The 21930-nt window shown below is 43.3% G+C and overlaps 2 protein-coding genes across 2 annotated transcripts; both read right to left on the bottom strand.

Annotated features, from left to right (window-relative positions):
* Nucleotides 1–13588: 13588 nt before the first annotated feature.
* Nucleotides 13589–15484, bottom strand: LOC133803657 (uncharacterized). Its single transcript, XM_062241765.1, has 2 exons — nt 14335–15484; nt 13589–14254 (listed from the first exon to the last, which is right to left on the bottom strand). Exons 1-2 carry the CDS (start codon nt 14536–14538, stop codon nt 13994–13996), a joined length of 465 nt encoding a protein of 154 aa, XP_062097749.1. The 5' UTR covers nt 14539–15484; the 3' UTR covers nt 13589–13993.
* LOC133806900 (L10-interacting MYB domain-containing protein-like) lies at nt 15160–16700 on the bottom strand. Its single transcript, XM_062244997.1, has 4 exons — nt 16602–16700; nt 15734–16078; nt 15468–15647; nt 15160–15369 (listed from the first exon to the last, which is right to left on the bottom strand). Exons 2-4 carry the CDS (start codon nt 16076–16078, stop codon nt 15160–15162), a joined length of 735 nt encoding a protein of 244 aa, XP_062100981.1. The 5' UTR covers nt 16602–16700.
* Between the last annotated feature and the right edge of the window lie 5230 nt (nt 16701–21930).

Here is a 21930-nt window from a genome sequence, read left to right as displayed (position 1 = left end):
TTTTTTCCTCCTAATTTGAATATTATCATTTTATCTCTATATTGGGTTTGCTTGATTCTCCAATCTCTCCCTATTATAAAAGAACACAACTATGTCTATGGAACAAACTCATGAAGAGTAATTACAGCTCTTATATTATATTATTTATTTATTTATTTTGGACAAAAGAGTTTTATATTATTTGAATTTAACAAAAGATATAACTATACAAAAGTAACAATTTATTTACAACTAGGATCTTGTGTATGATGTTAGGTTGTGTTTGTTTGCAAGAATGGATCCCTCGTGACACTTGTGCAAATTCGGCTAATAAGAAATACTTCATTCATTTATATTATATATTTATTTACTGAAGAAAAAAAAACTAAACCATGTTAACATTATAAAATGAGAACTTTTTTGGGTAACAAAGTAATACTTATGATTTCCTCTTTATTCTTTTATTATTTTTCTCTTATGTGTATAAGTCAGGAAATTTTTTGGAATAATTAAATTTTTGATAAAAAAATAAAACGTATTGTGATAATGTGTACATTTATTTATTTATTAATATTTTTTAAAAAATGTAAAAGTAACAGTTGCGTTGGTAAAAATTTTGTTTTTAAATTTTTTATACTCAAAAATAAAAATATATTTTTGTTTTATGTTTTTTTTATTTTTATAAAATAAAAATGTGTTTGGTAACCATTTTTGTTTTTTGTTTTTTTTAAATAAAAATAAAAATGTGTTTGGTAACTTTTATTTTTATTTTTTGTTTAAAAAAATAAAAAACATGTTTGGTAAATTTTTTTTTTGAAATTTTATTTTTTATTTTCATTTTGTTAACGCGGTTCTTCGCCAACAAGTAATTAAGAAAATGAGAGAAAGGGATTAGTGCTTAAAGTTGAACCGAAACAGATATATGATCTTAGGAAAATGAAATGGCTACTCAAGGCACGTTTTTTAAGTGGTTCGAATGTTAAAATCATTCTACTCCACTAGTCAATATTATTGCTATATTCTGGGTATACGATTACAGGGTATTTCTTACAAGAGAGAATCCAACCCTTTTTAACTCCCAGGGTCTCCATATTTATAAGAGAATGCACCTAGGAGTTGGTAAGAAGATAATGGGTCGCACAGCCCAACCCAATCGTGGGTGTCTGAATACGCACGTTCTTGCTGCGTGTCCGAGAAGTCAGGGATATATCAGACACGTGATGTCTGATATATGCACGTTTACCTTGCGTGGCTGACTTTATAAAGGGTCAGAGCCTTCACCCCCAGCTCGTACTACGGGCTGGATGCTTGACTCGACCTTCGGTCTTCAGAGCCCGGACTCTGTAATTAAGCAGCCAGAGGCGACCCCTTAGATTACCTCAAGCTAAGGAGGTATGATCTTACGACCCAGCTCCGGTTGTGGGGGCGTCCACAAGATGACCATGACTAAGCCTGCAGCTCAGCTCGCTAATCAGCCCGTGGGAAAAACAGGGCGTACATCTGCCCCCCAAGCCCCTGCCCGTGGTATGCCACGTCGGGTAAGACCACAGTAGGGGCTTTTAGGCTTCCCCATGAACTCTTCATATTCCACCTCTTACGCAGGCGCCTGATACGTGGAACATCGTGGTTGGTGACGGTACGTCTTACGAGAACCGCATTTAATGGCCTAGCCTATGTCCAGCCGTCGTTTCGTATTTCGAGTTGAGGGCCTCGGATCCCTCATCAGGGCCATCCAACGGCCCTCTACACTCGACCCTTTACGTATATAAAAAAGGGTGGCCACCCTACGCATGGGCCACCCTTTCATTCGAAATTTCTCAGAACTTTTCTCCTTCTTCTCTCTTTATCTCAGACAAAACCCTCTTCTCTGCGACTATTACACTCAGCGTTCAGGAAGCTCCGACGTGAGGACTCCTTCAAAGCTTTGGACAAATACTCAGGCGAAGCTCCCACCTAGGCGACACATTCATCCACCTCCCAATCAAATACCCTGTAAGTTTCCTGACCATGCGTGTTTTGAAAATATTTTTCACTGTGGCTTAGGTAAATATTTACTATAGTCACATGCAAGGGTCTACTGGTTTTTTGTGGGAGTGAAGGGTGAAAGCCTTTTAGGTTATGGTATTTTTGGCTGTAGGAAATCACTTAAGAGTATGGTTTACAGGATGCCTTTTCTGGGGACGATTTCTAGGTAGGATTTTTGACATATTTTGGGTGCAAAACCGGGTAGCTTAGGGGATACGCTTCACAGGCGGTTTTGCCTTTCATGCCAATTGGAACTTTCCCTCCAAGGCAAAAATTTAATCTGACCCTCCTGACACACGAATTCCTAGTAATCGGGGATTTGTTTGGAGAACAGGCGCGTGTTCATTGAACTGCGTGGTCTCACTCTCCACGGGCTGGGCTTACCTCAGCTCGTGTAAAGAACAATTTGATTCTTCCCTATGCTTAGGTCGCCTTTTCTGAAATCTTTTCTTTTGTTCGTTAGGCGACTAGATGGCACCGAAGAGGAACGCTCCAAAGAAGACAGTCGGCAGCTCGGCCTCTCAGTAGGACAAAGGAAAATCGGTGATGCCGGACTCTCCGATCCCCAGCTTTGGGCCGGCAGTGGAGCAGGAGCTCGAGGTGCCTCCTGACGCGTTCTTTGAGACAGAGAGGATCGTCTCAAAGATCACCGACCAGGCGAAGATCAACAAAATCTTCCTCTCCCACAACATCGCGCTGGGGAAGGCATCTATAGTGGCCCGACCTCCCGTAGAGGGCGAGCGGAGCTGCGCGCCACTCGACGAATCATTCGCGGCTTGGAGCGACGAGCATTTTAAGGCAGGGGCCTTCCTGCCATTGGATCAGTATTTTGCTGACTTCCTGAATTATGTGAAGTTGGCCCCCTTCCAGCTCCCCCCCAACTCTTATCGATTGTTGGCGGGGTTGAGATACTTATTTTTGAGGCACGAGTGGGAGGTCCCCACTCCTGCGGATATTTTGTATTTCTTCTGCCTCAAGGCCAGCCCGGATCAGCGGGGGCGAGGCGATGGGTTTTACTATCTAACCCGATTTCCCAACACGGCTGCGGTCATCGAGCTGCCCAGCCACCCCAATGACTTTAAAGATCAATTCTTTATGTCGACGGGGGTCAGGAACTGCGAGCTCCATTACTTCAACCGTCCTCGTAAGTGCTTTTTATCTTTAGCTCGGAAGTTAAGTTTCATACAATTCCTGTGTCCCTATCTGACTTAGATCAATCCTGCAGATATCTTCGCGAGGACAGAGAAATCTGCGACCCTCAGGGGTCAATACGAGACACTGGCGGGCTTGCCCCCCAGTGAGAAGGACTACCGAGTGCTCGTGACAGACGAGACAATGGTGGCCTGTAAGCTGATTTTCCCAAATCAGACTTTGAATCTAAGGAGGCCTCGGGGGCTTCCCCCAGCTCGTACTTCTAGGCCCATCATCGTGGAGGAGGTCGCGATGGACGAGGACGAGAAGGACGAGACTCCACTTGTGAGAAACAGGAAGCGGGCGTTGGAGGTCGCCCAGATAACAGACGAGGAGAGGACCTAGTCCGGAGCAGCCGCGGGTCCTTCTGGCCAAGGTAACCTTTATATGTTTAGGAACTTAGATAGGGCCATTGCCGACCCCCAGCTAGCTAGGTTCAACCCCAGACAGCTCGTCCATCGCCACAGAAGTGATCCGGATCTGGACACAATCCTGCTCCACTGCGTCGACCAGCTCGTGCTGGACTATCAAGATAGCCGACCTAGGGGTACCGTAGTCGTAGATAGCACCTCGTCCTTTAGGTCAATCCTATTCGAGGAGTATGGGACCAACCTTAGGTCTTGGCCATCCCTCAGGAGAGGTGCCGTGGCTCTGGGACTTAGGCAATATGTAGAAGAATCCAGCCCGGAACCGGAGTCGGATCCAGAACCTGCTCCAGCTCGGGAAATAATTGACTTAGACTCTCCCGCAGAAACTCCGGAACCGATGGTCGTAACCATAGGTTCTGCTTCTAGCCCGGGGGGTAGGGCTTCCTTTAGTATGCATGTACTTTAATTACTCTTTTTCCCCCTTTGTTTTTGTTTCTGTATGATTGTTAAATCTCGTACTAACCATGTTTTTGCTTTGACAGAAGAGATGTCTCAGCCCGAAGAGAGCCTTCGAGGTGCGTTTGCCGGGGCCTCTGGGCCAAAGATGAAGAAGCCCCGAATCTTGAAGAAAACTGCCGGAACTCCCACTAAATCTCCTGCAAAGGAAAAGGAGCAGCCCCCCGCCGCTCAAGTCACGGGAACTAATCCTCCTGCTGCTGGTGGGAGCAACATGCCCCCACCTCCTCCGCGGGCTCCTATCACCGCCCGGGACGCAAGAATGGAGGCCGGGGCTTCGGCGATTGTACCCCTCGAGGTATGCATCCCAGTCGACCCCCAGGACCTGGAGAAGATCCCAGAGGCCTTCCGGGGAACGGTGTATGAGTCGGCAAACTACGCCGCCAGCCACATATACAAGTTCACCGAGAAGGAGCTCCGGGCCATTGAGACAATGAGCCCGGTGGGCGTGATGGAGTCTTCAATGGGCATGACCCTAACGGTAAGCTAACTCACCCTTTTATGACTTTTTAGTATTACACTTTGCCCTATTTTTTCCTAAGGCAATTTATCTCTCATTTCTCGCAGGGTGTCGTTGCTCTTCATCGGAGTTTCGCCAGGGCCAAAACGCAGCTCGAGGATATGAGGAACGAGCACCAAACCTCTCTGCAGGTTGCTAAGGATGCCTTGGCGACCTCGCAGGCCGAGTTGGAGAAGACCCGCTCGAAGGTTCAAGAGCTCGAGACCTCCCTCGCCACCTCGCGGACAGACCTAGATACCGCGAAGGTTGAGGCCAAGGCCGCCTTGGAGGTCGAGCAGGCAACTTCAGAAAAGGCCTTGGAAGACCTATTCTATCATTGTTGGGCCTACAACCCGGATGCTGATTAATCCTTCCTGTCAGCGAGTCTTTGGGAGCGTCTGCTGGTGAAGTTCCAGGCTCGCCTCGATAAAGAGGCGCCCTCCGAGGCCGGGGAAGGCTCTGGCGCAGCTGAGCAAGGTGAGACGGCGACCTCCAAGGGGCCACCTAGCGGAGCTTAGGGCTTTTCCTCTCTTATGCCCTTCACTATTATATATTTTTTTTGTGTAACCTTTGCATGAGGTGCTTCCACCTCGAGACAATTTGGTTTTTTGTTTTAAATTGATCCTCTTTCTTGTCCTTGCGCACTTTGGTTACAATTTTTTTTTTAAGAAACTTAGATCGCGTTAACCGTTATCCATATCTCGAGCTCTTTAGGAAGAACAACAATCAATAGGTCTAAATTAACTTCTAAGTTTCATGACCCGGTTATGACCAGGAACTTATTTTGAAAACTTAGTTCGTGTTAACCTTTATCCATATCTCGAGCTCTTTAGGAAGAACAACGATCAATAGATTTAAATTAACTTCTAAGTTTTATGACCCGGTTATGACCAGGAACTTATTTTGAAAACTTAGTTCGTGTTAACTTTTATCCATATCTCGAGCTCTTTAGGAAGAACAACGATCAATAGATTTAAATTAACTTCTAAGTTTTATGACTCAGCTATGACCAGGAACTTATTTTGAAAACTTAGTTCGTGTTAACCTTTATCCATATCTCGAGCTCTTTAGGAAGAACAATGATCAATAGATTTAAATTAACTTCTAAGTTTTATGACCCCGTTAAAACCAGGATAGGACTTAGATAGCGTTAATCCTTATCAATATCTCGTGTTTTTTAAGAAAAACAGCGGTCAATCGATATGAATCAACTTCTAAGTCATTAAGGAGACCTGGTTATATCCAGGTACCATATGCCCCCCAAGTAACTGGGAAAGGGTCTTTCGTGGTTACTTTAGATTACTCTTGCAAACATACATAAAAACTGATTCTCATTAATACATAAAAAGTGGCCTTCCAAGCCTTACAGGTGAATTATTGATAATATTTCTCTAAGTGGATGGCGTTCCAAATGCGCGGGACCGCCCCTCCATCAAGTCGAGCTAACTTATAAGTTCCCTCCTTAATGACTTCGATGACCTGGTATGGTCCTTCCCAGTTTGGTCCCAAAACTCCATCTTTGGGATCTTTCCCGGCTAGGAAAACTCTCCTTAGGACCAATTCGCCCACGCTAAAGGCACGCTTTTTAACTTTGGTGTTGAAGTAGCGAGTGATTTTCTGCTGATAATGGGCGAGTTGGAGTTGCGAATCCTCTCGCCTTTCATCAACTAGATCGAGGGAATTGCACAGGAGCTCGTGGTTTCGAACTTGGTCGTAAGACCGGACTCTATGCGAAAGCACTTTAACTTCCACGGGGAGGACTACCTCACTCCCAAAGGTTAGGGAAAAGGGAGTATGACCCGTAGGAGTCCGATGCAAGGTCCGGTATGCCCATAGGACCTGGGGGAGCTGTTCTAGCCAGACCCCCTTTGCTTCGTCTAATCTCTTCTTGAGGCTCGCCTTTAGGGTCTTGTTGACAGCTTCGACCTGGCCATTAGCCTGAGGATAGGCCACGGAGGAGAAACTTTTTACGATTCCGTATCTTTCACAAAACTCGGTGAACAGGTCGCTGTCGAATTGAGTGCCGTTGTCGGAAACGATCTTCTTAGGCAGGCCGAACCGGCAGACAATGCTCTTAACCACGAAGTCAAGCACTTTTTTGGACGTTATCGTTGCAAAAGGTTCTGCCTCAGCCCACTTAGTGAAGTAGTCGATGGCTACCGCGGCGTAACGGACCCCGCCTTTTCCAGTGGGGAGGGCGCCAACTAAGCCTATCCCCCAAACGGAAAACGGCCATGGGGACGAGATCATCTTCAGCTCGACTGGAGGAGCTCGGGCAACTGCAGAGAACCGCTGGCACTTGTCGCACTTCTTCACGTACGAGATCGAGTCTTTGGACAAAGTTGGCCAGTAATATCCTTGCCTCAGGACCTTTAAGGCCAAGCTTTGCCCCCCAGTGTGGTCTCCGCAAAATCCTTCCTGCAGGATGGACTTTGCTTCGCCTGGAAGAACACACCGGAGGAGAGGTAAGGAGTGCCCACGTCGGTACAACACCCCATCGACTACCGTATATCTAGGAGCTTGGTACAGGACTCGCCGTGCATCGTTACGTCCTTCAAGTAGCTTGCCCTCGACGAGGTATTCAAGGATGGGGGTCATCCAGGTCGGCTTGGCATCGATCATCTCGACCTCCGTCCTGACATCTTCTACGCTTGGTTTCTCCAGGAATTCAACTGGTACTAGCCCCAAGGTCTCCGTTTCCCCAGAGGTGGCGAGCTTGGCAAGAGCGTCTGCGTTAGCGTTTTGCTCCCGAGGTATCTGTTCGATCGAGCCTCGCTCAAACGCGGACAGCTCAACTTTTACCTTCGCCAGATAGGCGGCCATCTTGGGTCCCCATGCTTGATATTCGCCCAGAACCTAGTTTACCACGAGCTGGGAGTCACTGAAGCATTGGACGGAGCTCGCCTTTAACTCCTGGGCTATCCTCAGTCCTACCAGCAAAGCTTCGTATTCGGCCTCGTTGTTGGAGGCTTTGAATCCGAATCTTAGCGCCGAGTGGAATCTATGTCCCTCAGGGGATATCAGAATGATTCCAGCTCTGGAGCCGTTCTCGCTGGATGAACCATCCACAAAGATTCTCCACGAAGCCAGGGGCGAGCTGTTTTGGGGTGAGTTTTCTGCGAGGTCCTCCTGGAATCCCGTGCATTCTGCCATGAAATCGGCCAGGGCCTGACTTTTTATGGAAGTTCGCGAAGTGTACAGAATCTCGAACTGACTAAGCTCGATGGCCCACTTTAACAAACGTGCCGATGCTTCAGGTTTTTGCAAAACTTGCCTTAAAGGTTGATTGGTCATGACGCGAATCGAGTGCGACTGGAAGTACGGCCTGAGATTTCGAGAGGCCGTGATGAGGCAGAACGCCAATTTCTCCATCAACGGGTATCGGGACTCAGCTCCAAGAAGTCTTTTGCTAATGTAGTAGACCGGCTTCTGAATTCTCGAACCAGAACGGCACTTGCTGCGTCCTCAGTGACTGCCATGTAGAGAAAAAGAGGCTCTCCTGCTTTGGGCTTGGACAGTACGGGCGGCTCGGCCAGATGTGCCTTCAGGTCGAGGAATGCGCTTTCGCATTCTACTGTCCATTCAAACTTCTTGTTTCCTCGGAGCAGGTTGTAGAATGGCAAACACTTATCGATGGACTTGGAAATAAACCGGTTGAGGGCTGCCACTCTTCCGGTCAGGCCTTGGACATCTTTTCGCGACCTGGGCGAAGGAAGTTCGAGCAGTGATCTGATCTTGTCGGGGTTTGCCTCGATTCCTCGGGTATTGATTATGAACCCTAAGAACTTCCCTGACGCGACTCCAAAAGTGCATTTCTGTGGATTTAGCCTCATGCCATATTCCCGTAGTATCTTAAAACATTCTTCCAGGTCGGAAACATGGTTATCGACAATCTTTGACTTGAGTAGCATGTCATCAACATACACTTCCATGTTTTTTCCGATCTGATCTGCGAACATCCTATTTACTAGCCTTTGGTAGGTAGCTCCGGCGTTCTTCAGACCGAACGGCATGACCTTGTAACAATAGACGTTAGTTGGGGTCATGAAGCTGGTGTGCTCCTGGTCCGCCAGATTCATCGCGATCTGATTGTAGCCCGAGTACGCGTCCATAAAGGACATGAGCTCATGCCCCGCCGTGGCATCCACCAACTGGTCGATTCTGGGCAATGGGAAGCAGTCCTTGGGGCAGGCTTTATTCAGGTCGGAGAAATCGATGCACGTCCGCCATTTCCCGTTAGGCTTCGGGACCAGCACGGGGTTGGCGACCCATATTGGAAACTTGGCTTCACGGATAAAGCCGCATTTCTTGAGTCGGGCTACCTCTTCCTCTAGGGCTTCAGCTCGAGTTGTTCCTAAACGCCTTTACTTCTGGGACTTGGCAGGGACGCTTTTATCTAGATGAAGTGTATGCATGATGACAGTGAGGCTGATTCCCACCATGTCCTCGTGGGACCAGGCAAACACGTCCAGGTTGTCTTGCAGAAACTTGGTCAGCTCCGCCTTCCTCTTGCTACAGAGGTTTTTCCCGAGCCTGACCATTCGTGATGGATTCTGCGGATCAAGGTTCACCTCCTCGAGCTCCTCAATCGCCTGGAGTTCGGATCTGTCCTCGCCTATTCGGGGGTCAATGTCCTCACTTAAGTCGACATTTTCCCCCTCGGTGCTTTGAGGTTTTTCAATCTCAGGATCCGCTGAGGGTTCCCGAGATTCCTCTTCACCTTGGATGGCCATTGCCAGCTGCCCGGGTTTAGACTTTCCCTTCATGGAAATGCTGTAGCATTCCCTGGCAGCGAGCTGATCACCATGGATAGTGCAGATTCCCGTCGAAGTAGGGAGTTTCATCGCGAGGTGGCGAATGGACGTGACGGCCTCGAAGGCTATGAGCGTAGGTCGCCCCAAAATGGCGTTGTAGGCAGCGGAGCAGTCAATGACCATGAACTCGAGGAGCTTGGAGACTGTCCGAGATCCTTCGCCTAGGGTGATCACCAGCTCGATCGTCCCTATCACTGCTGAACCTTCTCCCGAAAAACCATACAACATCATGGAGGTCGCCTTCAGCTCGACAACAGTCAAACCCATCTTCTCTAAGGTGGATCGGAATAGGAGGTTCACCGAACTCCCGTGGTCTATCAGTATCTGCCTCACTCTCCGATTGGCGAGCTGGACTGCTACGACCAGAGGGTCATTGTGAGGGAACTGGACATGGCCCGCATCTTCCTCTGTAAAAATGATTGGTTGCTTCTCCAATCGCTGCTGCTTTGGCAGGCGCTGCTTCGGAATGAACTCCACTCCGTTATGAGCCTTTAGTTCGTTCACGTATCTCTTCTGGGCGCCTCTGCTCATGCCGGCCATGTGTGGACCTCCAGAGATGGTGGATATCTCTCCTCCTACCACAGGAGGAGGAACATCCTGGTCTACTTGAGACCCGGGCTGACTGGCCAGGATTTCCGGAGCAGGTCGACTTGCTGGGACCCTGTTCCGTGCGTATTGAGCTAAAGGGCCGGCTCGAATGAGAGTCTCGATCTCATCTTTCAAATGCCTACAATCGTCGGTGTTGTGGCCGACATCGTTGTGAAAGCGGCAAAACTTGGAGGCGTCTCTCTTCCCCTTGTGGTGCTTTAATGGCTCCGGCCTTTTCCAAGGGACTCGAGCAAAGTTAGCTAGGAAGATATTCTCCCTAGACTGGGTGAGCTCGGTATAAGTCACGAAGACGGGCTTAAACTTGTCTATGGACTTATTCTTCTTTTGGCCATGTTGGCTGCCCTCACCATTACCCTTTCTTTTGCCTCCACCGAGCTGGTTGTTCTGTGTGATGTTCTGGGTCGCTGCCACGACCTCCGTCCCCACTCCAGCGGGCTGTTCGGGGACCTGGCTGGTTCCCGCAGCTGAGGCTTTGGCTTCCTCCAAGTTTATCCATTCTTGGGCCCTGTTAAGGAATTCGTTAACCGAGCTGACTCCCTTTCTTTGTATATCCTTCCAGAGATCTCCTCCGATGAGGATTCCAGTTCTCATGCCCATGAGTTTGGAGCTATCATCTGCGTCTCTGGCCCGAGCAGCGACGTTCGCAAATCTGCTCAAGTAGGCCTTCAGAGTCTCACCGGGCTGCTGTCTTACGTTAGCCAGGGAGTCGGCCTGAACACGGCGGCCTGGGAGGCTCGGAATGCCCTTTTGAAATCTGCTGAGAAAGTCTTCCAGGAGCTGATGGACTGTCTTTTACTTTGCTTGAACCACTGCCTGGCAGGTCCAGTTAGTGTGGAAGGGAAGATTAAACATCTCAGCTCGGGGCCAATGTTGTGGGCCATCATCAGGGTGTTGAACATCCCTAGATGGTCCGATGGGTCTCCGTCCCCATTGAACTTTGACAAGTGAGGCATACGAAAACCAGATGGGTATGCCGTTGCTGCTATGCTGGGGGCGAAGAGTTCCATCTCGTCCCCCGAATCATATTCGTCTTTTTCTTTTTCTGATAGGAGCTTCCTCATCAGCTCCTCCATCTGGGTCAAGCGTTCGAGGGTTTGGTCTTGATGTCCTTGGTTATTCCGGGGCTGTTCAACAGCTTTAGATCCATTGTACATATTTGGTGGGTTATTGCCCCTCCTATCTTGAGATAGGTTATCTGGGACATTCCCCCCGTTACGTACTTCGGACAGAGCCCCCCTTGAGCGAGCATGGCCATCTCCTCCTACTTGTTCTCCTCTATGAGAGTTGAGGCGATCTCGCAGGTCGCCTCCCTAGGTGGTTTGATGACTTTGCGCCGAACTCAGACGCTGGCATAGGTCTCCCCCAGAGGGATCACTCCGATACTGTCGGTCCAATGGCTCCTGCTAGATAGGCTTGTAGTCCGCCTCTGGTGCTGAGGATCTAGGCTTTCCCTCGACGCCCTGCTACGCCGGGAAGGTCCTGCCGATGGCGGATTTCTCTAACTACTCCCATAGGCTGGGATGTCTCGGACGGGCCGAGGAGGAGACGGGTATCTGATTGGAGAAGGAGGATGCCTGACTGGGGAGGCTATCCTAGTTCCGTCAAGACGGATCAAGTTTGGTGGGGGCCTTTCGGCCCTGCCAACCTGCTGGTCCCGCGCCTGGCGATCTGGACGAGGCGCAGGATGGTTGTTGGGAACGGGCTGATGTCGTGAGCCCGCTCCGGATCTCCTTCGAGAATTTCCTCGAGCTCTTCTGGGCGTCCTCGAGGATGGTTGGAAGCTAGGAGTCGACGTCCTGACCGAACAGCTGTATTGCTGTTGTTCGGCTCTAGGCATTCCTCTGGAATCTGCTTCTCGATGGTGTGATGAAGGGATGGAGTTGGGCGTCAGAAGTCTGTCTAAGCGGCTACGCCTGGACCGATTATCCCGGCGAGACTTAGAAGCCTCACCTTGCCTCTCTCCGACGTTAGCGTCGGTTGTGAGAGGGGGTAGTCAGGCCAGCATATCCTTGATTTGTTGGCTAGCTGTTGCTAACTGGCTCCTCAGCTGAGCGTTCTCCATTTCCACCGCCGTGTAGTAACACGGGTTTGGATTAGGCGGTCGAGGCGCCGAACTACCAGTATCATCTTGGCCTGCCGGCTGTTTTCCGGGCCGCTGCTGGACTTCAGGACCTTGTTCGCCAGGGATGGCAGTATGATGAGCCTCATGCCCATCATGTTGCTCTGCCTCATTACCGTGCCTGGATCGAGTTGTCACCATAGTTGGATGTTTGCAACAGCACTAATCGAATTTGCTCTCAACGAAAGCACCAAACTGTTGACGCGGTTCTTCGCCAACAGGTAATTAAGAAAAGGAGAGAAAGGGATTAGTGCTTAAAGTTGAACCGAAACAGATATATGATCTTAGGAAAATGAAATGGCTACTCAAGGCACGTTTTTTAAGTGGTTCGAAGGTTAAAATCCTTCTACTCCACTAGTCAATATTATTGCTATATTCTGGGTATACGATTACAGGGTATTTCTTACAAGAGAGAATCCAACCCTTTTTAACTCCCAGGGTCTCCATATTTATAGGAGAAGGCACCTAGGAGTTGGTAAGAAGATAATGGGTCGCACGGCCCAACCCAATCGTGGGTGTCTGAATACGAACGTTCCTGCTGCGTGTCCGAGAAGTCAGGGATATATCAGACACGTGATGTCTGATATATGCACGTTTACCTTGCGTGGCTGACTTTATAAAGGGTCAGAGCCTTCGCCCCCAGCTCGTACTACGGGCTGGATGCTTGACTCGACCTTCGGTCTTCAGAGCCCGGACTCTGTCATTAAGCAGCCAGAGGCGACCCCTTAGATTACCTCGAGCTAAGGAGGTATGATCTTATGACCCAGCTCCGGTTGCGGGGGCGTCCACAAGATGACCATGACTAGGCCTGCAGCTCAGCTCGCTAATCAGCCCGTGGGAAAAACAGGGCGTACACATTTTCTAAAATAAAAAATAAAAATATTTTTTGTGACCACTATTTATTATTTTAAAATAAAAAATATGAAAGTTATAGTAAAAAAAGATCATATTAATAATATTCAAGTAATCTCAAATTTTAAAACTTAATCTATCCAAGAAAGTTTACATAGTAAAATAAAAAACGTATGAACTGATAATTGTCCAAACTTAAAGTAAAGTATTAAACGAGTCATAACAATCAACTAATGTCTTTACTCAATCTCACTATCGTCAACTAGCTCTCCATATATGATCAGCAATTTCATCACGAACATGAGCCATTTCACGTATATGAGTTCTAGAAATACTGAACTCTACACTATGGAGGTGTTTGGTAGGAGGTTTGGGTTTGAGAGAGTAGAATTAGAGGGGGTTTAGATTAAGGGAATGTGAAACTCAAGTGTTTAAAAGGGTTAAGATTACCATCAAATCAAGTTAAAAAATAGGACCCACTTGGAAACACAAACCCTAAAGTCATTAAAAATAAATTTACCAAACATGGGTTAGATTTGACATTCCCATTCCCACCAAACCAAACCCCCATACCAAACACCCCCTATCAGTCAAAGTTCCATCTGTGCTTTGTAAAGTAGTGGCTTGTACTTCAGAATTTCCTTCACCTCCATCAAAATATACATCTGCTTCTACATTTGTCCTTATAAAATTGTGAATCCCGCAGCAAGCAATGACAATGTACTTTTGTATTCTTAGATCATATGAAGGCATTTGTTTTAGGATGGGAAAGCGAGTCTTCAACACGCCGAAACACCGCTCAATGACATTTCTCAAGGAAGAGTGTCGATAATTGAAGAGCTCTTTTTTGCCTATGGGATTATGATCTGTGTACTGGCCCAAATGATACCTTTCTCCTCGATATGGTGAAAGAAAACCAGGCATGTTTGTATAGCCAGAATCAACAAGATAATATTTTCCTGGTCCAATGATAATTTATGTTAGTTTTTACTTATAGATGTTTAATATAAAATAATGTCAATCAACACAATAAGTTTGATAAATACTTACCTTGGGGCGGCATTAGAAATCCATAATCTGGGTTTGTGGCACATTCTAGAAGAATCCATGCATCATTAGCTGATCCTTCCCATCCAGGAACAACGTATGTGAACTTCATGTCAAATGAACATACACACGTAACGTTCTGAGTTGTATCCTCTTTTCGACCTCGATATGGTATTTGTTCATCAATTGGAACATGTGCAGAAATATGAGTCCCATCTATAGCTCCAACACAATTCTAAAATACAAAATAAATTATTAGATTGTTTTTATTGAATATTGAAAGAAAGGAAAAAATAATAATTCAAATTTTTGTACCTTAAAAAATAGATAGTATCTTGGATCGAATCGAATTTGTGGAGGAGTTACATCAAATGAAGGTGGAGTAATTAGTTCTTTGGATAAACGACATATTGCCTTCAAAACCTTCCTAAAATAATGTGATGTGGTTGAGATGGAGTGCTGAAATCGTTCAGCAACCACACGATGTCGTTCATTATGGCCAATCACAAATAAGAACATAGCCACTTGTTCTTCAACAGACAGATATCGTGAGTTCTTCAATAAATTTTTTTTTCTTTTAGAACACCACAAAATAATTTGAAGACATCTTTGTTCATTCTGAACAAATCATAACACCTACTCCAATGCCCGTGCAACACTTCCATAACGTATTCATGGCCTGAAAGAGCTGAATTTCTACAAGGTTGTTTAGATAGATATAATTGATTATATTCCTCGCAAGAAAAATATAGCAAAATCTCTCCAAACTCATCATCTGAATCGTCCAGTAAATTATCCTTGTTGAACCGAGCAACGTTTAAAGACATTTTATCCTGATAGTAGAAATTTTTTTTAAATTTTACATTCAATATATAAAAAATATATAAACACTCAAAGTCAAAGTCAAACCATAAAACAAAATAGGCAAAACAAGTCATCCAGTCTATAGCTAAACAAAGTCATCCAGTCAATATCTAACAAGTCATCCAGTCAATAGCTAAACAAAGTCATCCAGTCAATATCTAATAAAGTCATCCAGTCAATAGCTCAACAAAGTCATCCAGTCAAAAGCTAAACAAAACTAAAGTTAATAGCTAAATAAAGTCATCTTGTTCATAGCTAAACAAAGTCTAAACTTTTTCACTTCAAATTCAGCAACCAATCTATTCTTCTATGCTCTGGCATCTTTAGAAATAATGCTCTGGACACCTCGTTCTCAAACTTCTCAATAGCTTTTGTGTATACTTCTCCACTAATTCCATCAATTTGATTAAGAGCTTCAACACTCTCATCCAATAAGTAATGTGATGCAGATGTTGCCATTGATCTCTCTATCAATTCTGTCTTTCGCTTTGCAGTTTCATTATATGTTGCCAGTGCATCTGCCAAAGCTGATGAGAACTTTGCTCTTTTTACTGATCGAGAGTTCGAAGTGGCTGTTGATTTACCTCTTCTTTTGTTACCATCTTCATCAAAACACTTATCAACATTGCATCATCATCATTAGAAGGACTTCGAGTTGAAGGATGAGCATTGGAACCAGTTGCAGTAGTATCACCAAAGATAGTGCATAATTTCTCATAAAACTTACAACCTTTCTTTCTAAATCTTTTAGCAGACTTGTTAACCTACATGAAATGAAATTATATTGATAAAATATACTAATACCTATCAAAATAAATCAAGCATAAAATCCATTTTAAATAATTTTTACCCGAATAAGTTTATCCCAAACTTCATCTGTCACACTAACTTCTCCAGTCACTGCATTGTATCCCATACTAGTCTCTTTCAGTAAAGACTTAAAATCCTTATGCTTTTGCTTTAATTGATTGTATTTGTTCCTTAGTTGCATATCACTATAATTTCTTTTTGCTCGTCCACAAAGCTCCTCCTTTATATATTTCCATGATTGCTTGGTAAAGGTTATGGTATTCTTATTTCCCTTTAAGACTTCTTCTTCCATAAGTTCAATGAAAATTTCTTCATGCTTTTGAGTCCAAACAGAAGCCTCATCATTATTCTCAATAATAAGAACTTCATTATCAACGCCTGCCATCTAGGTAAGACCTAAAGATTCAATAAGAATTCTAAATGCAAATATAAGCCTATTCCTAAAGAAACAACCATTTCAAGAACATTATTTGAATGACTAAACATTCCTAAACATTATTAAGATCAAAATTTGAATAATATTAAGTTAATCCTTTATTAACACTAACAGAATCTCTTACAATAATATTATTTAAATGACTAAACATTCCTAAACATTATTAAGACCAGAATTTGAATAATATTAAGTTAATCTTTTATTAATCCTAACAAAATCTGTTACAATAATATTAAGTTACCAAACCACCAAGTACATTAGTTAGAGCTCTTTAGAGAGAAACATATATTTTAACACAAATAAATAAATGCAGAGTTGAACTAAATTACTGGTGGAAACATATATTTTAACACAAATATAAGACATTACAAAGAGTGGCAGCAAAACTTTATCGCAGATCTACAATGGAGGAACAGCCATAATGAAAGAAATATGTAATATATTTATATGATTGGATTGGAAGAGAGTGTACCTTTAGTAAAGCAAAGGGATCAGGGCCAAAGAGGTCTTTGATCTGAAATTGAAATTTCCAAGCTTAGATCATCAATTCTCCTACATAAAGCACATGTAATAAGAGAGTAAGCACTTCATATTTACAGCAACATAACCTAATGCTATGTCGAATGTGATAGCAACTAATGCAACATGTAATATGGATCTATCAAAAGATCAACATTGTTAAAGACAAAGATGAGTTGGCCATCATACCTCCCATAAGTGGAGGCTGAATGAAGCTAAATTTAATAATAAATGTTTGAACAATTCATAACATTGTTTCATATGAAAAATAAGGAAAAAAGAGAGCTTGAAAATACTATTTGGCACTAATCTATCAAGAGAGGAGTAGAATCTATCACTAAGCTAAAGTTACAGTAGTAATTGCAGGTAGTCTTAACTTGCCAATATTATCCAACCTTAATCTTTCCTTGGCATTAAAATACTACAGTACTGCTCTCTCATAAAATAACAGGGTTATCTCATATTTTTTCTTGAGCGTATCTTTTACTCAGTACTGTATAGCTTCCCACAGTACAATCATTTCTAAAAAAGAGAACTACTTGATTCCAATGTTTACAAACTTTACAAGCTTCACTGTATGCAGAGTTCAAGGCTACTTTCCATTGCAGCAGAAAAGAACAACCATAGACATAAATAGAGCTTGAAATTGAATTGAACAACAACAACAACACAAATCTCTACTACTACTGTTCCTTTTCAAAATTAGGAGGAAAAGCAAGCAGTTTGGCTAATAGGATCTTTATGTTGTTATTATTACTGTTATTGTTATATATGATATGATATAATATATAAATAGTCCCCTTTTAACATCATAGGTGTTTTTGATATTTTTCTTGGGATGGTTTTTGATTTCCTTTAGTAAAAAAGGATGATGATAAATTAAAAGGATATATATAAGTTTCTTCATCCAAATGGGGTCTCCTTTAATCTTGTGGGAATACTTATTCTGTGCTTTTTGTAATTGAATGATAAAGTAAAGTAAGGTAGATGAGCTAAAGTTAGTGACACCATGTGATCCCAAGTCCTTGTCCTTGTGGAAAGAAAAGAAGTATCTTGGACATGGCCCTGATTCTCTGTGTTTTGTTTATTCTTTTGTTGGGTTTTGGTTTTTGTCCTTTAATTGGTTTTTGGAACTTAGTTTAAGGTTTTTTATTTGGTGAGATGAGGTGTGTTGACCCAGATTTTGGTCAACTGACACGGAGTCAGAATATGCTTGATGTGAATGAATGTATTGAGAAGAATCAAGTGACGAAAAGTAATAAGAACACGATATTTTTATAGTGGCTCGGCCCCAGAATCTGGTAATAACCTACGTCCACTTAGACTGTTATTGATATAAGAATCAAAGGAGTGATCAAAGAACAAGGGTTCAATGAGTTTCACTAACCTCTGAAGAACAATCCAATATTCCAAGGAGAATTACTCTAATCTCAAATAATTCAAAAGCTAAAAGGTCCCTTCCTTGAGCTATTTTTTCCTATTTATAGGCTCAAGGGGGATTACATGATTTTGTTGCCAATATTCTCTCATAAATAATCGGATATTCAGGAGATTGTGTGAGTTAAATTTGGGATCTACAAAGATCTTTACAGTAATATGACACTGCATGCGGAACTATAGACCAGACTGGTCGCAGGTAAGACTGGGCTGCTTACTGCTTCTAGTGCATCCTCTGGTCGATACCCTAGCAAAGCTCTTCCAGGTGTCAGCCACGTGTCCAGGGATCACTTGCCACGTCATCAATGCTAATTTTTTGGATAACAAGGTGAGAGAGAGATCATGATTGTTTTAATTTGTAATTTTATTTTTCACTTTATAGAATGGGTTTGGATTAAAGTGTATCAAAGATTATCATTAATGACAGCTTGGTTAACATAATAAAGTCCTTAATCAAAATTATTTTCAGAAAGTGTGCATAAGATGCTTTGGTACAGTTCTAGTAAACATAATGTTGGTATGTTCTATTCACAGCAGCCACCCCACATCTGACCACAGTTCCATCAAAATCATTCAAAACATACCCACTTCTCCTAAAATCTCCACCTCTCTTATCACCTCTTATCATTATACAATAATACTAATTTTCACCCCCTAATTGAATTGGTAGGTTACATATTTCCAAACTGGTCATGTAAACATAAACGAAACCATGTCGATGAAAACAACCCAAGTTCATAACCATTCATTTGACCACTAAATGAGTATAAAAGACAAAGGAAAATACTAAAGCTCACATGAGAATGGGCATCATATATACACGATACATGTTTCGAGGATATCACATGCCTTTATATTTCTATCTCTATCTCTATCTCATGATAGCAACGGTGTTGCAGGGTTGAGACATAAAGCACATGGCACATGTTGACTATCACATGACCAGAGCATGGTCTAGAGAGAAGAGGACAATGAGTAAAGGTTTGACTTCAAGCAAAGAATCTTAATGAGTACCTCAGAGAGGAAAAATGGAAATATACTTGTGCATTATGCATGAATATTGCACCACAAGGTGTTATATTCAAACTAGTACTTTTTTTTTTCAGCCAGAAGACTTACATGATCAGCTTCCACTACTGTAAGTTCGGATTAAAAAATGTAAAGAGGTTTGATTATTCTGATAAGTTGTTACATAACCTGAACCATGTTTGTTCTGGCTGACGACTACAATAGATGCCCTTACAACTTAGATTTATATAGAGAGAGAGAGAACTTCCCAACACACGTTCTCATATCCCAAATGGCTGGCTGATTAAACAAGCTGATTAATTAATTAATTGTTTGTATAAATGGCTGGCTGGACCACTACAACTTCCCATATCCCACCCCAATATAGCACTATAGCAATTTGTCTTGCTCGATCATTGCCCTTTACAACACACGTTCATCAGTAAAAGAAACTTTTACTAGTCAGTTTCTTAATAAAACTATCTAGGATTACCACTAGCTAGCTAGTCAATAGAAGAACTATACTCAAAGCACTCATACATATATATATATATCTCTGTGTATATACCCTTTAACTATTTTACGCATCTCTTTAATCTCCAAAGACTTTTGACAAAGACAGCAAGTAAAATATGGCTTTTTATCATCACTCTTTTTCATTTCATGAGAAGCATGCAATGTGTGGTCTGATATTGAAAGTTTTTCACTGCTAATATTGAGCTTGAGCCAGAGCCTTTTTGTTACATATATGCATACACATAAATATATATATAGAGAGAGAGAGAGTTAGACAGACTTCAGACCAGAGAATTATTTTCTATTTATAAGCATTAAGATCTGAAATTTCGCTCAAATGTATGTTTATATATGTTGGCCGCGTTTTTGGCCAACGACGTGAGAACGTCAAAAACGATGAAACCTTCAAGAGAAATAAAACGACACAGACGGGTTTGAAAAGAAAATAAATAACACGCGCAATTTTTATAGTGGTTCAGCCCCAATATGTTGGTAATAGCCTAATCCACTTAGAGTTGTGATTATAGATCTGTACTCAAGATCAGAAGAACTGAGCCAACTGAGTTTCTTCAGTACAGATTGCAAGAATACAAGAATTCTTTCAGATGCACGCACTTTCTCTCTCTAGAAAACTCAGACCCAAAATTTCCCAAAAGTCCCAAAAGAAGAAGAAGACCCTTTCTAATCCCATAAGCCATATATTTATAGGCTTAGGATCATACATCTGCTATCCCCTAGAATCGGGATATTTGATTATATTTATTACATTTAAATTACAAAAATATTCAAAATATAACAGAACACCCAATTTGTGGGAAGAATGAGAGATTCCCGCATGTGCCAAGACCGGTGCTTGTTGAAGCCGTTTATGGGAATCTTGACTTAGTCCTCCTCTATCTGGTCGACCCATATCTCCTTCAAGCTGGTCGAACACACCTCTACTGGACAGTCACGCACTTGCTGGTCAGACATATGCATGCTGGACATATGCAAGTGCTGGTCGGACACATGCATGCTGGACATATGCAAGTGCTGGTCGGACACATGCATGCTGGACATATGCAAGTGCTGGTCGGACACATGCATGCTGGACATATGCAAGTGTTGGTCGGACACATGCATGCTGGACATATGCAAGTGCTGATCAGACACATGCATGCTGGACATATGCAAGTGCTGGTCGGACACATGCATGCTGGACATATGCAAGTGCTAGTCGGACACATGCATGCTGGACATATGCAAGTGCTGGTCGGACACATGCAAGTGCTGGTAAGACATGCACTTGCTGGTCGGACATATGCATGCTGGACATATGCAAGTGCTGGTCGGACACATGCATGCTGGACATATGCAAGTGCTGGTCGGACACATGCATGCTGGACATATGCAAGTGCTGGTCGGACACATGCATGCTGGACATATGCAAGTGCTGGTCGAACACATGCATGCTGGTCTAACATGGCACTCTGGTCTAGCATGCCATGTCTCTCGTCTAACATGGCACTTTGGTCTAGCATGCCATGTCTCTCCTCTAACACGGCACTCTGGTCTAGCATGCCATGTCTCTCCTCTAACATGGCACTCCGGTCTAGCATGCCACTCTTGGGCAGCAATGTCACTCCTGGGCAGTAATGTTGTGACTGGTCGGACAAGGTCATGCCTGGTCGGACAAGGTCATGCCTGGTCGGTCATGACACTTCTCAAGCCAGTCAAAATTTTATCACAACTCTGAGGAGCCAATATATTTATTGACTTATTAATGTGTCTTTTACGGACCATGTACTGCCACTTGTCACCTCTATTGCCACGTCATCGATCTCCATTTTTTGGGGATAACAATATACTTTCTTTATTTATCTCATATGTATGTATATATACTTTCTTTATAACAAGCTTTTAACCAATGACTAATACTATTGATGCTCTACAGGATATAGTACATAACTAAATGATTTTTTTTTCCATTTCTTCTTCTGAAAAACACAAAGACAGAAGGGTTCAAACTTAAAAAATAAAGGCATATATTCTCCTTTATATAATAGAGAAACAGATAATACAACCATTGAATTTTTTAGAGTAAAGTTTTGGGATTCGTTGCTTTGAGTGATTCTTTAATTCTACGTTCTTGAGAAAACAGGAGTGTGAATATTTTTTAATTGGTGTAAACTGAGTTCATAGTACTTAAAAGTAAGGATAAGGAGAAATCAAAGAGTCACAACACTGCCAAATGGTGAAATCAAAGAAGATGATTTGGGGTTTGAGGTTTTGACGAGAATATTCGAGTTGGGGGCGAGTGAGATCCATGGAGGTCATGAGAA

Source organism: Humulus lupulus, chromosome X (genome assembly GCF_963169125.1).
Source record: "Humulus lupulus chromosome X, drHumLupu1.1, whole genome shotgun sequence".
NCBI lineage: Eukaryota > Viridiplantae > Streptophyta > Magnoliopsida > Rosales > Cannabaceae > Humulus > Humulus lupulus.
This window is presented reverse-complemented; position numbering and strand designations above follow the sequence as displayed.

Excerpts from the sequence above, each read along its gene's own strand:
- LOC133803657 (XM_062241765.1), bottom strand. The coding sequence starts at position 14,538 with ATGTTCTTATTTGTGATTGGCCATAATGAACGACATCGTGTGGTTGCT. Across the intron at positions 14,255-14,334 it reads GATACTATCTATTTTTTAAG|AATTGTGTTGGAGCTATAGA; the intron begins GTACAAAAATTT and ends TTTGTATTTTAG.
- LOC133806900 (XM_062244997.1), bottom strand. The coding sequence starts at position 16,078 with ATGGCAGGCGTTGATAATGAAGTTCTTATTATTGAGAATAATGATGAG. Across the intron at positions 15,648-15,733 it reads TTTGGGATAAACTTATTCGG|GTTAACAAGTCTGCTAAAAG; the intron begins GTAAAAATTATT and ends CATTTCATGTAG. Across the intron at positions 15,370-15,467 it reads AGATGGTAACAAAAGAAGAG|CGAAAGACAGAATTGATAGA; the intron begins GTAAATCAACAG and ends GAAACTGCAAAG.